This window comes from Musca autumnalis, unplaced genomic scaffold (genome assembly GCF_047663935.1).
Source record: "Musca autumnalis isolate F117 unplaced genomic scaffold, ASM4766393v1 scaffold_1, whole genome shotgun sequence".
Classification (NCBI taxonomy): Eukaryota; Metazoa; Arthropoda; class Insecta; order Diptera; family Muscidae; genus Musca; species Musca autumnalis.
Genome location: NW_027411644.1, coordinates 73024542 through 73040597, shown reverse-complemented (window position 1 = coordinate 73040597; position 16056 = coordinate 73024542). Strand labels below are relative to the sequence as shown.

The following is a 16056-nucleotide window of genomic DNA, read 5'->3' as shown; positions in this document are numbered from 1 at the left end:
AACAAAAAAATGTTTACGAAACTTTGTATAGAAACATTACCCTTAACAGGTTGCAGTAAATTCAAAATCGCAACCAAGGAGGAACATTTCATGTAATGGTATCAGAAACGAAATTTATGAATTCAAGGATCTATTCAAGAATAATTCTATGTCAATTGGATCGGTAAATTCGGTTAAATACGTAAAAATGTATAAAAGAAAAAAATGTTATATCACCATATCGTGATATAACATTATGTTAAATTCAAAAGCCATTCACTGAAGAATGATAGCAAAAAAAATGTCTTATCTTGTTGTATTTATGTCTTTGCTACCATGTAGAATTCTCATCATTCTAGTTCTTACTTTACCTTTCTTTAATGTGCTTTTGATTGTTTTGCCATAATCATGTAATCATGGTGGAATAATAAGGTGTAACGGCAAAAAAGCGGATCTTTATACCAGTTGTCAAAATGCGTTATTGTGAATAAAATCACATACAAAATGTAAAAAAGCAATTCACAGTAATGCATTATTGTGAGCAAATTTGACGTTTGACATGATTTGATGTAACACCTTCTTTATTCTGGTTGTTCGCTTGCACAGATTCGAGGTGTTACCAGACGTTCTGGATAATTCCCGAACAGGGAAATTTTGGGATAAATACAGGTGGAATCAGCAACGGCGAGTTAGTTGTGTTTTAAGCGTTGAACTGAACAGATCGGTTAAAGAATAGCTGCGTGCTAACTAGAGACAAGCTGTGTGCTTAGTATTTAAAGTCCGGAAAGGTTCCGAATAAGTGTAATAAAGTAAATAAAGCATTGTAGAAACGTAATCTGAAACGAACCTTGTTTTATTTGGTACAAATCGTACTGGGGAATAAAACAACGTCTACACGGAGATTAGTTAAATCTAATTCCGTAACAATATGTTACACGTGTTATGTGTTCAAATTCTCATGAAAACGAGGAAGCAAAAAGTAAGGAAAAAATAAATTATGTTTCTCTGAATTACGAATGGTGTCGTGGAAACGGGTTAATTCGTGTACGTATTTCGAGCAGCGAACAACGTACTTCAAACGCTCGTGTGAACATGACATGACCAGTGTGTATTTCAGGATTTCCAGTGGATTTCGGAGCATGAGTGTAAACCAGCCTTCTTTATGAGGAGTTATTTGTAGAGATGGACAGTGGGTAAATACCCGGTAAATTGGGTAAATACCGGGTAAATACCCATTTGTGGGTATTTATTTGGGTATTTACTATATCGAATCGCCAATACAACATCTTATACCCCGGTTACACTATTGAAGGTTAACCCACTGGGTTTAATAGATCCAGTGGGTTAATCTTTGCTGGTTGCACTTAGCTTTTCGAGGATATAAACTGTCAGCTGATGTTTGTTTACGTATACATACAAAATAACTAATAAAGTCGTGTTTTACACTTTTACAATTTCTCGTATGAGATATCGTCCCCTCTTTGCTCATATTGGTATATTTTACACACAGGGATACATTTTTGTATCACGGTATCAAACGTACTTTTTGTTAAAAAAGTGTCTAATGTAAAAAAATAAATAATTTTATGATTTTCAAATAACTTTAGATTTATTAACTCCATAAAATCTCATACGATCAATCGTAAACATGTAAAACACGACAAACTCTGTTGCAAAAACAGTTGCAACTTTTGGTAGTTTTTGAGAAGAGTTGGATTTTTTTGCACAAATACCGAATACAACACTGTATTTTTGGTGGATTTGTGCCGGATTTAAAATAAACCCAGTCGTGAGAGGATTTAATTTTTGTATGGCAAATCTGGTCAGATTTGACCAGATTAAGCAATAAATCCTCATAAAGTGGGTTAACCCGGCAAAAAACTGTAGTGTAACCGCACTATTACACCCTATTTCTGGGTTTAGGTTGTGAAATCGTTTCACTACCAGCCATATTTTCACCCCATCTTCAATACAAAATGTTTTCTTGATAGAAATAAGATTTTAACCAAATTTCGTCAGCCTACGTCAAGTGGTTCGACAGTTAAAGAGTTTTTACCCAATATTTGGGTAAATACTCGGGTATTTACCCAAGTATTTACCCACTTGTTTAAAGTATTGTAAAACTGTCCATTTTGAAACGATTTCACAACCTAAACACAGAAATAGGGTGTAAGATGTTGTATTGGCGATTCAATATAATAAATACATAAATAAATACCCACAAATGGGTATTTACCCACCGTGTGGGTATTTACCGGGTAAATACCATCTCTGGTTATTTGACGTTTGCGCTATGGAATTGATATTTGAAACCCAGTGGGTTTATTAAATCCGGTTAAGTGTAAACGAGGTATTACTCTTAAAACAGTATGTGTGTTCGTTTACTTACAATTTGTACAAATTGTTACTGGATGTTGTTCGTTTACTTTACAGTACAATGCAAAAGACCTTAGCCGATTACGAGAAGTTACTGAACTTGTACAAATTTGTACAAATTGTTGAGTAAACGAACACACCTAGTGATGCAATAAATACGATCAACCAGCATCTACTTGATTGAAAATCGTTCGAGCTGTCAACATTTTTGTACACTTTTTTATACGATTAATTCACAATAAGAATGAATTTTAAATGTTTACATTTGTGGTTACTACACCATTTTCACATGTAATTCGATTTTATGATTATTTCATTTGATATTCGAAACGTTTCACTTGTAATTTGAGAATTTCAATTGCAATTCAAATTATTTCATTTGTAATTTGAGAATTTCATTTGAAATTCGAATTGTTTCATTTGAAATTTAAATTTGTTCATTTGTAATTCGAATTATTTCATTTCTAATTCGATTTTTTCTATTTGTAATTTGAATTTTTCCATTTGTAATTTGAATTTTTCTATTTGTAAATCGAAGTTTTTCATTTGGAATTTCAAATGAAAAAAATTCAAATTACAAATGGAAAAATTCGAATTAAATAATTCGATTTACAAATGAAAAAAAAATTAAACTACAAATGAAATAATTCGAATTTCAAATGGGATTCTCAAACTACAAATCGTCACCTGAATTAATTCGAATTCCAAATGAAATTCTCAAATTACAAATAAAATAATTCGAAATTTATTTGGAATTCTCAAATTACAAGTGATATGTTTCTAATTACAACTGAAATTATTCGCATTTCATGTGAAAATGGTGTGGTTAATTTTTTGTACTGTGATTCATTCACAATAGTATATTTGACAGCATGATGCAATAAATAAGGTGAACCAGTAGCTACAACAACAATACAATTTTGATTGAAAATTCTTCAAGTTGTCAATATTTTAGTTAACATTTTAATATGAATAATTCACGATAACGATGAATTTGACAAATTTTGTGAAAACAGCTGGCCTTAGTATTCCACCTTGTATTTTGCGCCATGGTAGAAACAGAAGGTCGGCCATTCAGAGTTCTGTTAACAACTTTTGACAACAAACATAATGGATTTTACATTATTGTGATTTGAGTTTCTTTGTATTTTAAATCACAATAATGTTTTTGACAACAAACATAACAATCACCTGGGCTTAGTGTCCGACTGTATAGACTGTGGTAGAAACTGTGGATATATTTCCATTACTTACCCTCTTATTTCTAGTCATTTCATCAAATATCTTCTCAATTTTCTCATCCGTCAGTGGTGGTTTTGGTGGCGGTTCTGGTGCTGTCTTCTTTTCTGGTTCCTTCTTCTCTTCCTCCGGTTTGGGTTTGGGAGGATATGCTATCGGTTTGGGAATCGGCGTATCACTGAGTACAATATTGATGAGACAATATTCCATTAAAGCCATAAACACGAACACCGTACAAACGGACATAAAGGCATCTACCGCTTTTAAATAGGATACAGGCGGCAGCGAAGATTGTGACTTTGCATGTTGTGTGGATAGAGTTAGTAGTGAAGTTACACCCAATGTAACGCGAGCTGGTGCCGCTTCAGGTTTTATCCAAAATGAAACCCATGACATAATGACAATCATACATGTTGGTATATATGTATTGAAAACATAGTACACAAGACGTCTTTTAAGAGTGAAAACCACCTCGAGACATGTAAAATTACCCGTTGAATAGACTTGGGTACAATCGGCGGTTTCATTGCGTATCAATGCCACCTGAGGCAATTCAATATTTTCGTCCACCACCAGAGGTGTTGTGGGATCCCATTGGAAAATCATATCATCCGTTGTGTGAGATACTTAAAGAAAGAATTGGACTATATTTCAATTTATTCTTAAAACTTCATAACACTCTTTGATCACTTACAGCTTTCCATTTGTAGCTTACACTCCTGCGTATCGTGAGGATATATGGCAAAATTCATAATACATGACAGCTTGAGGGTTAATTTCACCATATAAAGTATCGTCTTATCCTTATAAAGCCACATATAATGATTGGGTATCGTCATTGTTTGAAATGTTACAGATTTGGCATTCTTAAAGAACGAATCTGGACGCCACACATTCTTCAACCAATCCACTTCCAATAAACGATATTCTGTTGTCATATTCTCGGGTAATCTCAAACGATGATCTTTCCATGTTTGTGCAAAAAATATATCCGCTACATAGGTCATTGAATTCTCATCGATCGAATCTAAACCCATAACGGTAACGTGAAAATAAACTATACAAGGCTGTCCCTCCTTTTTCGGAGGACGCATTTTATCGTAACGTTTTATGTCTTCGGGTAAAATATCTGTAATAGCTAAACTATGCCTGAAATTGAGAAAAGTTTTTAATAAATTGTTTGTAATATGGAATAAATTAAAAAAAACTTACTGAAATTCTCCTCTAACAAAATGTTCCAGACTTATAGAAAGTAATACAAAAAGAACAGATTGGGCACCCATTGCTAGAACAAAAATAAGTATTAAGAGGTTAATAAATATTAATTAGTTAACTGTTAAAATATCAAAAGCACGCATTGCACGTTGAAGGTCGTGGGTTCTTTTCCCCGCCAGGCAACATCAAAAAGTTTTAACGGTGGCAAAATACCCCTCAGTAATGTTGGCAACATTTCCTGAGTATTTCAGCCATGTGAAACTTCTCAACAAGTGGTGTCTTAAGACACGCCGTTCGGACTCGACCATAAACAGCAGGTCTCATATCATTCAGCTAATGTGAATCGGGGCGCACTCATTGATATGAGAGAAGTTTACCTGGTCCCTTCTGGAATGTTTGAGGAACAATTATATATTATTATTAGTACGTTTATATATAACCGGATTTAACAAACCCATTGGGTTTCAAATGTCAATTCCATTGCTTATATATCAAATAAATCCTCATAAAGAAGGTTAACCCTGCAAAAGGCTATAATATAAACATGGCCTTACTGGTTTATTATTGTGTTCCCGATCATCTTCACCCGATTGCCAAATACATCGTGTTCCTGATAATCATCGCCTACCTATTCTACTCATTCCGTAAGGTTTAGTGGGTCCTCATGGAGACTTAGCTTACCCCAGCCGACATTGAAACGATACAAATGGCGCCCAATCAAAGACCTGATTCGAAATTGATGTGTAGAAAACCCGAAATCACCACCAACAAAGTCCTTAGGCTGCATTAGTTTGTTGAAATGCAAGGACATACCGTCAAACACTTAAAAGAGACAATTGACAGACTTTGTGCGAAAGAAACTGAAAATTTACTTCGTGACTTCAAAATGAGATCTAAGTAGAGAAAAAACTTTGTTTACACAGCTGCACAAACAAAATAAGGCTTGGTATTTTTGGAGGACCCAGGAAAGAAGAGAATATTTTTGGAAAAGGAAAATAATGTGACAAATTGCATCAACTTATTTGCTGGATGAACCGGAAATGGGTAAACTTTCAAGAATGTCTGAATTAAGCAAGGAAGACAGCCACTTACGTACCGAGGGATTTAGAATTGGTAGCGCTACTTATAGCGCTGAAAGTCTTAAAGAAATGCGCCGAGAAAATACGCATCATTTACAGTCCACGTTAAGACTGTATTTAGAGGGTTTCAGAATTTTCATTGTAATATGTCGGCAAGTTCATAAATATCGAAACTTTTTGGGTAATTATCTGAGAGGTGGTTGAACGAAAAATTGGGCCATACCAATGCGACTTTAGACCTGGCAAAACCATCATTGACCAGATATTTATCCTGGGCAAGACCCAAGAGATGCAGGTCAACACATACCACCCTTTTGTAAATTGTACAGCAGCCTTCGACAGCCCCAACGTTCAATGATATTCTAAGCCATGTCTGCATTTGGTATCCCCGCAAAACTCATTCGACTTTGTTAAATGACTGTAACTGATATTTAATATAATTGTTCCACAAACATCCCAGAGGGGACAAGGGAGACTTCTCTCATATCAATGATTGCACCACGATTTATATTAGCTTAAGATATGGAGCCTACTGTCTATCGTCGAGTCCGAATGGCGTGTCTTAACGACACCACTTGTACAGAAGTTTTACATGGTTGTAATACTCAGGAAATGTTCGCAACATTACACTGAGGGGTATTTTTGCCACCGTTAAAAATTTGTGGTTGCCTGGCCTGGCAATCGAATCGCAGATCTTCTGAGTGCAAGGCGGGTGTGCCTACAATTGCACCACGGTGGCACCCGTGTTAAAATAGGAAAGAACCTCTCCGAACAGTTCAGTAGAAAATAAGGTTTCAGACAAGGAGACAGCCTACAGTGTGATCTCTTCAACATCCTGCTGGAAAAGATTATAAGAGATGTAAACGTTAAAAGAAATGGCACTAGAAATGGCACCGCCACAAACACAACAAACAACATCAGTTGTGAAATAATAGTGCACTCTACCAGACACTGATACTACCCGTATTTATGTATGGATCGGAAACAGATGAAGCAGAACTTTGTGAGAAAAATTCGTCAAAAAATTTATGAGCCAATTAGGGATACGCAGTGAAATACAATAATCGGTTTTTCCATTATTCGGTTTTCGTGAAAAACTTAAAACTCGATTTTCGCTTATTCGATTATTTGAGAGTCGACTTTCGATTATTCGTTAACCGCCGAAAACCGATTATAATCGACCATTTTCATTGGTGCGATCCATGATGTATAGATGTATAAAACAGTACCGTCGATTACGCGGTTTTAGCACACCAAATAGTCGACTACGGTTAATAATCGTTACGGTTACATTAGAGTTGTTTGCCGGGTCATGAGGATTTATTTGACGTTTGCGCCATGGAATTGATATTTGAAACCCAAACCCACTGGGTTAATCCGGTTAAGTGTAACCGGGGTATAAGTCGACTGTCGGTTAATCGATTAGTCGACATTTTGCAGTCTAAAACGGAAGTCGGAAAATCGCAAAATCGATTAATTAGTGACCGATTTCGATTTTGCCCATAGATTTTAGCTACAAAATCATCTGTGCAAAGCATTAAAAGAAAACTCGAAAATCGGCGAATAGTCGATTAAATCGATTTTCTGCGGTTATCAAAAATTCGAAAATCGAGTTTTAGGACGATTGAAACAACCGAAAAATCGAATTTTTAGTTTTAGATCAAAATCGAAAAGACGAAAAATCGATTATTGCTTTTCACTACCTATCCCTACTACCCAGCAAAAAAGGTTGCATCCGCGGATGCAATTGAATCACTACAAGTGTACAGTACAAGTGCCGTTGGAGTACACCTTTTTCTATGAATTCACTTATGAATTTTACAAGAGAACGCGCAGCTAGGATGCATTCCATTTTGCTTCCACAGCACACAGCTAGAATGCACTCCATTTTCGATGCAAATCACAGATTTTGATGTAGTGTTTTGGATTGAATTTAAAGACACTCTTCGGATTGTGTTTTTAATCAATCTAAAGATGCAGTAAAAATACAAGCCATTGCCAAATATCCCAGAATAAATAAAATTAATTTTTTATTTGTTTAAAACAAGAATATTAGGAACTTTATTACATTGGCACAAATTATAAAATTCGTCATTAAATTTAATCACAACTGAATCTAATACCTCCTACTCTACATTTTATACAAATCCAGCTAAATTTGCTTCATCATCCAAAAGGTTTGTTATGTTGGGTACACACTATCAGTTTTGCTCAAATAATCGGTTGCTTGCCAGTGTGGCCGTTCATTTTTGTCAGTCATCAGTCATCGTAGGCGTAGTCGTAAGTTACATTTTTTATGTGATGAAAAATGATATAAAACGACAATTTTATATATGTTATATCCTTAAAAATCGAAAGAAATACATTCGTAATTCCCAAAACGGATTTCTCGTTTTAAATATAACATTTATTTATTTATTTTTTTTTTTTTGTTTTTGATACGACAAATCGGTATTACGCATGGCGTAATACGACAAATGTGTATTACGTATGACGTTGAAATACGAGGAAAGAGTCGTGACCGATTTTGTAAACGACAGCATATAAAAATAGAAACAAATCAATTTCAAAAGATTTTTTTTGGCAACGATTATAAATATATATTGGAAAATAACTATAATGAATACAAACTTTACTACTTTTATTCATTTGCATAAGATAAATTTCGTGTTTTTATCAGATGACAAACTTTCTATTGAAAATCTGTTAGAGTCCTCATAACACGATTTATCCAATGCAAATTTCTTAGTTTTTGTTCAAGAGATAATTTAAAACGAACTGTTTTACAATTAAAAAAATATATATTTTTTTAATTTTGTATGAGAAAAAAATTGTCGTTGTCGTAAATGTTACGTGGTACCAAAAAATATCCCTACGACAACGACTACGCCGACGACCACAAAAACGTCTACGCCGAACACTTATTTTGATTGTAAAATTTAAATTGTTGCTTTTTTGTACAAATACATACATAATACCAATTAGACGTTACGACATGTCAGTTTGCAATTTTGGATACGACAACGCCAACCGTAATAAGCATGGTAGAACAAATACAAGGTAAAGTTAATACTACAACAAATACAACTCGAACAACAACCACAAAGGAATTTGTTTTTGTTTGTAAACCTTAGTGTCAACGTAAATGTAAACAAAACAAGGAAATGTCTATAAATTATTGGAATTTAAAAAACTAATAATTTTTTACATTTGATTGAATATTTTGGAAAACATCAATGAAAACTCGTTAGATTTTCAATTTGAATGTTTCCATATCATTCCACTAAATGCATAATTTCTCGCAGAAAGTAGAATACTTGCAAAAATGTTTGGGGTTGCTGGTAATTCATTGAAAAAGTAGAAGCTGTTTCAATGGTTTGCTTTTGAAAACAAAAAGGCACATGTTTATTAGGGCTTTATTCTTTTCAAGTTTAACAAAATACCACGCATATTAACAAATATTGTACCGCCTCTATAAGCGGTGTTTTAGTGTGCGGCATGTCGTTCGGACCTGGAGGAGGTTACATGTCAATGATATGAAGCCGTCTTTATGGGAAATAGTTTTTTTTTTCTGATGAATAAATTTGTTCTTCAAAAATATATATCCCTAATATACATCGAACATAGAAATAAATACATAAAATGTCGAATGGAATTTGACACTAACACTACAACCCAGTTCAGTCAGCTGGGTATTGCTGCTACCTTTTCTTGTTCTACCATGCGTAATAAGGGTGAATATTTTGTGGTTGCCGAACAGTTTGACATTTATCGATATTTCCGAAAAATCGACAGTCAAAACTGATCGTGTGTACCCCACTTTATGTTGCCTTCCCATCAATAGTACAGCTTTCGACATGGACTCCATTAAGAGTTTGCGTCTCGTGAATTACCGCAAAAATGTTCGTGTTTAGCTTGTATTTCTTTATTTTATAATAAAATCTTAGAAATTTATTTATTTATTTATTTATTTATTGAATTTATCATATATTGAATATATAATAAATATGGAAAACAATTATAGCATTAGCAGCTAAGGCCATCAGCTATAATACTTTAACTAAGTTACATGTTTCTTTATAATAGGTGGGTATTAAATAGCTAATTTGTAATAAGATATGAATTTGTATACTGCTTCGACATTTTCCGTGGTAGGTGTTTTTAAAATATCCAGTCCTTTGCCATGTAGTATGTTGATATGCTGTTGATTTAGAAATCTGCATTGTCTTAGAATGTGTTCGACCGTACAAGTGTTATTACATTTTTGGCATTTGTTGTCAGTGTTTTTATCAATTAGATGCAGGTGTGTAGAAAGTGTATGTCCCATGCGCAGGCGAGAGAATATGCGGATTAGTTTTTTTCCAAGATTGCAGGGAAAAATAGGAACTATGTTGTCAGGGTTTATGATATTATAGTGATGGTGTTGATAGTTTTTATATTTCGTTGAGAAAAGTTGACGAATTTCAGATTTAATTTGTTGTTGTTGTTTTGTTGTCTTTTTTGTCTTTAGAAAAAAAAATGCTAACACTGAATAGGGATCAACGAACTGATTTCCATTTTTATACCCTCCACCACAGGATGGGGGGGTTTATTAAGTTTGTCATTCTGTTTGTAACTACTCGAAATAATCATTGTAGACCCCACAAACTATATATATTCCTGATCAGCGTGCAATTCTACATCGATATAGCAATGTCCGTCCGTCTGTGGAAATCACTCTAGCGTCATAACGGATTGAAATAGGTGGATGAAATTTTGGTAAAATCTATTATATGTATGTAGGACTTTTGGTATTGAAAGCGGGCTATGTAGGTCCACGTTTTCGTATAGCCCCCATACAAAGTGACGCGTGACGCGTCGTCGTTTTAAGGAAATTTTAAGATATTTGTCCCATTTGACCACCGAATTGGTTGTAATTTGGTATTTTGTGTCTCCAGAGGCTAAAAAATATTTCTACCAAATTTTGTTTATATAGGTCCACGTTTTGGTATAGCCCCCATATAAGGCCCATATATAGTACGCGTCATTTTAAGATATTTTGAATGTATTAGTCTCATTTGACCACAGAATCGGATGTAACTTTGCATTTTGCATTTCGAGAGGCTAAGAAACATATCTACCATAAAATGTTTATATAGTTCCAGGTTTTGATATAGACCCCATATAACGCCCCATATATAGTACGCGTCATTTTAAGATATTTTGAATGTATTAGTCCGATTTGAGCACCGAATTGGTTGTAATTTGGTATTTTGTGTCTCCAGAGGCTAAAAAACCTTTCTACCAAAGTTTGTTTATATAGGTCCACGTTTTGGTATAGCCCTTATATAACGCCCCATGTATAGTACTAATATTTTGAATGTATTAGTCCCATTTGACCACAGAATCGGTTGTAAGATTGTATTTTGTGTTTCCAGAGGCTAAGAAATATTTTTACCATAAAATGTTTATATAGGTCCAGGTTTTGATATAGACCCCATAGGACGATATCTCCCGATTTTCGGTATTTTGAAGGTTTTAGCCTCATTATCGCAGCGAAATGCCTGAAATTTGGTATTTAGTCTTCGTTGGGGGTATTAAACTTTCCTCCGGAAATTTGTAGGTATAGGCCAGCGCCTTCATATAGCCCCCATAGAACGGTACCTCCCGATATTCGGTATTTTGAAGGTTGTGCCCTCAATATTCCTCCGAAATGGCTGAAATTTGGTATTTAGTCTTCTCTGGAGTTACAAAACTTTCCTCCTGAAATTTATCGTTACAGGTTAACGTTTTTACAGCCTCAATAGAACGGTGCTTCCGATGTTGTTAACTATCCAAATCCAGAATATCCAGGTTTAGGTCTAGTCGATTTTGCCCAATTTATGAAGGGAGTATTATCAGTTGAGATATATGTATGTACTACTCCTGCAATAAAAGGAAGAGTTTAGTACTTTCATAAACGAAATAAAACTAATTGTTCCTATTCACTTCGATACAGTTCGTGGTGGAGGGTATAAAAAGTTCGGCCTGGCCGAACTTAACACTTTTCTTACTTGTTTTTGCTGGGTATGAATAATAATAAGTCTGTCTGGTTACTTTCCCAGCAAGAATTGTCCAGCAAGAACTTTCTCACAGAGTAAGGGGTTTTTATTCTCTTTTGCTAGAAAATTGTAAAAAGTAAACAGACACCTTCCCAGCAAAAACCAGCAAACAATCAGCTGGCTTGCCAAAACAGAACAATTTGTCCGCCAATAAAGGAAGCAAACACGTTGTATTTTATTAAAAATAAAAAAGAAAATGAAACAAAAAAGTATTTTTCAACTTTACAAATTTGTTCTCCATAAAACAATACAATTAGGGCCATTATTATATGTGTTCTTTTACTATCTGATGGATTTGAAAACGCAAAATAAACCAATTTGGAGGCATTAAAAATATAACTTTTACATTGAAAGTTAATGCCAAGAAGCTCCTCCTTGAAATTCAATCATCACTTTTAACTTTAAGTTAAGCGGAACGCTATAAATCTGTTCGGTAAATCCAAAATATAACAAAAGAGGACTTGTAATAATGGGGGTTTGACTATGTTATTTCCACAATAAAATAGTTTTTAATTTTCACAAACATAAATCAACAAAAAACTAAAAACAGATGATTGACTGTTTTCAGGAACAAGAAGAAATTTGCTGCTAGAAGAAATTTGTCCAGCAAGAATTTGCAAACTCTCAGTGAAAGAACTGTCGAAATGTCTCTCTCGATTCCCTCTCTTTTGCTGGTTTTTTGTGTAAACAGACGACTTCCAGCAACAATTGGTACAAATTGTTACAAATTTTAGGGTAACCAGACAGACCTAATATTTGACTCCGTCTTTCGAAAGTCGATTAAGAATAATCGATTATCCGGTTTTCGCAGCGTCAATAGTTGTGTCTTTTTACTTTTTCAGTAATACCCAGTGGGAAAATTGGGAACATATTACATAGAAAATATATTTATTAACGCATTATAAGCAATACGTTCCAAAACGTATCCGTAAGAATCGAGAAAAGAATATAATTGGACAAAAAGTTAAATTATTAAATATATTATAGAAGATACGTTATATAATATACCGTAAAGAATCGAACGAGTAATTCCACTTGACAAAAAATTCATATTAATTACCTCTTACATTCCCACTGGATACGACAAGGGAATGCAATGTGTTTTTGTATTTTTTTTTTTGCAATCCCGTTATCTGCCGACGCCTTTAAGTCGCAGCATAAATTTGACAGTTTTGTTTGTGTCGTGTAACAATAAAGACATAATTTTGTAAAAAAATGTAATGAACTATTTTAAGTTCTGTTTTTAATGAATGAATATTCTTTTTTTGTATTCTATGAATACTTTTTTAACTACATAAAATCCTTATATTTCTAAATATAAATAAAAAATGAATTAAAATTAATGGTTTTCTATTTTAATGCAATAAATTACTTAAGGCATACGGGGGAATAACTTATTTATAAAAAGAGAATACATTCATAATACGATGCATTCCAGTATATGAATTCCATTATATATTACTAAAGAACTATAAAAGAATATACCCATTGATTACACGATGCTTTCTATGGATACTATAAAGGAATATATTATTTTCCTAGGACATGTACCGTGTTACGAATAATGTATTCGGTAATCAATAAAACATAGTGGCTCTGTATTACCCGTTCGATTCCCATCGATTACATTTTCCCACTGGGTAATTATCCAGTAACTTGTTTTCAGAGAGTAAGAGAGATTTTACTCTTTGATACGAAAATAGAGAAAAAAAGTAAAAAGACAGCATTTAGTAAACTTTAGCAAGATAACAGTTGATGACCGAAACAAAAACATTGGCGCCAATGCATGAAAGAAAAACTAACTCCAAAGCAATAAAAAAGTTCTTCAATTTTAAGGGAAATAAATAAAAAATAATTAATGCGTTAATAAAATAATCAATAAATATAGCTGTAGTGCGATTCTGTAACTCCTTAACGACAGAATTAACGACGAATGTCGGTAGTTAACGATAATTTTCGGTAAGTGCTATTCTGTATACAATTTTAACGATTTTTGTCGGTAAATTTTGTCGTTAATTACCGAAAATTATTGTTAAGTTAACAACAAAAAAAAAGTAGTCGTTAAAACTTAACGACAGTACATTATTTTTCTGAATTCTTTTAACAACGGCGTTTTTATATGAACATATGTTATGTTAATAAGGAGGGTAAACAAGGTAAATTCCGCCATATAGCTAAATCTTCAAAAGAACTCAAGTGTGGTACTGTTATATAAGACCTATACCAATGCCCTTAACACTATCTTTCTACGAGGCCAAAACGTGTATAGTATTCCTATAACCTACTTTGTTCTGTGATAATATTATAGATTTAAACTCAGCGTCACCAATAATCAGAAGCTAAAAATGGCGTACATGTTCGGATTCCCGTACTTTTCATACTCTCCGCTATGAGAAATTCCATTTGATGTGGACGTGAATTGAATATGTGAATATGCGAATTGAATATGTACGTGGATCCACGTACATCATTGTAGGGGCTTAAGTAATTCCAAATTTCAAAACTTAATATGCATATGGCAAAATTAACTCTTCGTTTTATTGCGGTGTTAAAAATGTCTTGATCTGTACATGCATAATAATACAATTCACTTCAAAGTGACCTTTTGACCAATGATTCTGATTACACTGTCCTGCCCACTCCAAACATATAATGCCTTGTCCAGCTATTACTTGGATGCGAATGACTGTTTATTCATATCCTAGAATAAACCCACGAAAATCTATGAGATTTATTTGACTCCTAGAAGTTCATACATATATACACACTTGACGTTTTAGAAGTTGAGATAATACTTGTGTTTCGCATTGTTGGGATACTTGCAGACATTTATGTTAGCGCATTTCTTCAAAAAAACTGACCTTTTTCCTCCCTTACGCGTTTTATGCATGTGTTTGCGAAGAAATAATATTTTTAATTCAAAAATACATTAATAAATATCAAAATATAATATTTGACAATTTGCCTTTCCATCGATATTCGTCGGTATGTGCTAACGATTTCTACAATCGTTAACATAAAGTTACAGAATAGCACATTCGTTAACTCAACCGAATATTTTTGTTAACTACCGATGTCGGTTCGTTATTCAAAAAAGTTACAGAATCGCACTACTGATTTGTAATATTTATAGTATTTTTCCACAAAAATAAGATAAACATTGAGCAGCTGACCATTTGCAGATGATTAAAAAACAGCTGATCGAACTTGCTAAATGTTGCTGGGAAAAATTCTTTTAGCAACTTTTAGCAATTTCTCAGCAAACAACTGTCAAACTTGTTCTCTCACTTCGCTCTCTTTTACTGAACTTTTGTGTAAAAAGACAGCATTTAGTAACATTTCGTAATAATTATTACAAATTATCACGTAAAAAGACACACCTATTAGTCAACTACGAAATTTTGCGGCTAATAATCGATTAACCGAAATCGAGTTTACGTATACCTAGAGCCAATATATGCGACATCGATATTGTAAAACGTATCGAGCCACAACAATGGCGTTTGCTGATCCATGTCATTCCCCAAAGGAATGCCAAAACTCCAATGGAAGGACCAAGTTTAAGATGATATTACAAAGTATGGCATCCAAAATTTGAAAAGTTAAGTAGAAGATCGGTGCGTTTGGAAATCTATTATTAGTTCGGCTTATAGAACATACCGTTCTACGATAAATGCCATCTAAGTTAGTAAGTATCTGAAAGACTGTGGACGTAATAAATTTGGACCGACATATTCCATTTTAGTAGTTGGATCTTATTTTGGTAGTCACATCTGTAAGATTTAGAGGATTTGGTCCATTATGTCAGGAGGAATGGACTTGCTCAAACAAAAGACATCGCTCTAAACGGGACACCAAGAAATACCTTCGGTAAAAATTCCAAAGGATCCTCCAACAACCCTTAAACTTTACTTAAGTAAAGCCCAAAAAGGCAATTTTATATTAATGTATTTCCAAGAAAACCATTAAATTTTTGTTGGTAAATTTTTTTATCTTAATCTAGGTTCTGAATTTGTTTGTTTGGCAAATTGCCGTTTACGAAACCCTGTTTTTATTAAAGCGTTTCGCTGTGCCAACTCTAGCTCGAA

General features: G+C 33.8%; 1 protein-coding gene across 2 annotated transcripts in view; it reads right to left on the bottom strand.

The window, feature by feature from the left end:
- The window catches only part of ort (glycine receptor ora transientless), a 71874-nt gene that overhangs the window by 11809 nt on the left and 44009 nt on the right, over positions 1 to 16056 (bottom strand). For both annotated transcript variants that reach the window (XR_012409421.1, XM_073963564.1), the window contains exons 2-4: positions 4807 to 4879; positions 4289 to 4743; positions 3610 to 4220 (exon numbers count right to left, since the gene is read on the bottom strand). Coding sequence is in view for 1 of the 2 variants with exons in the window: in XM_073963564.1 (XP_073819665.1) it covers positions 3610 to 4220; positions 4289 to 4743; positions 4807 to 4877 (1137 nt within the window). In the remaining variant the exon portion in view is untranslated. The remainder of the gene's footprint in view (positions 1 to 3609; positions 4221 to 4288; positions 4744 to 4806; positions 4880 to 16056) is intronic.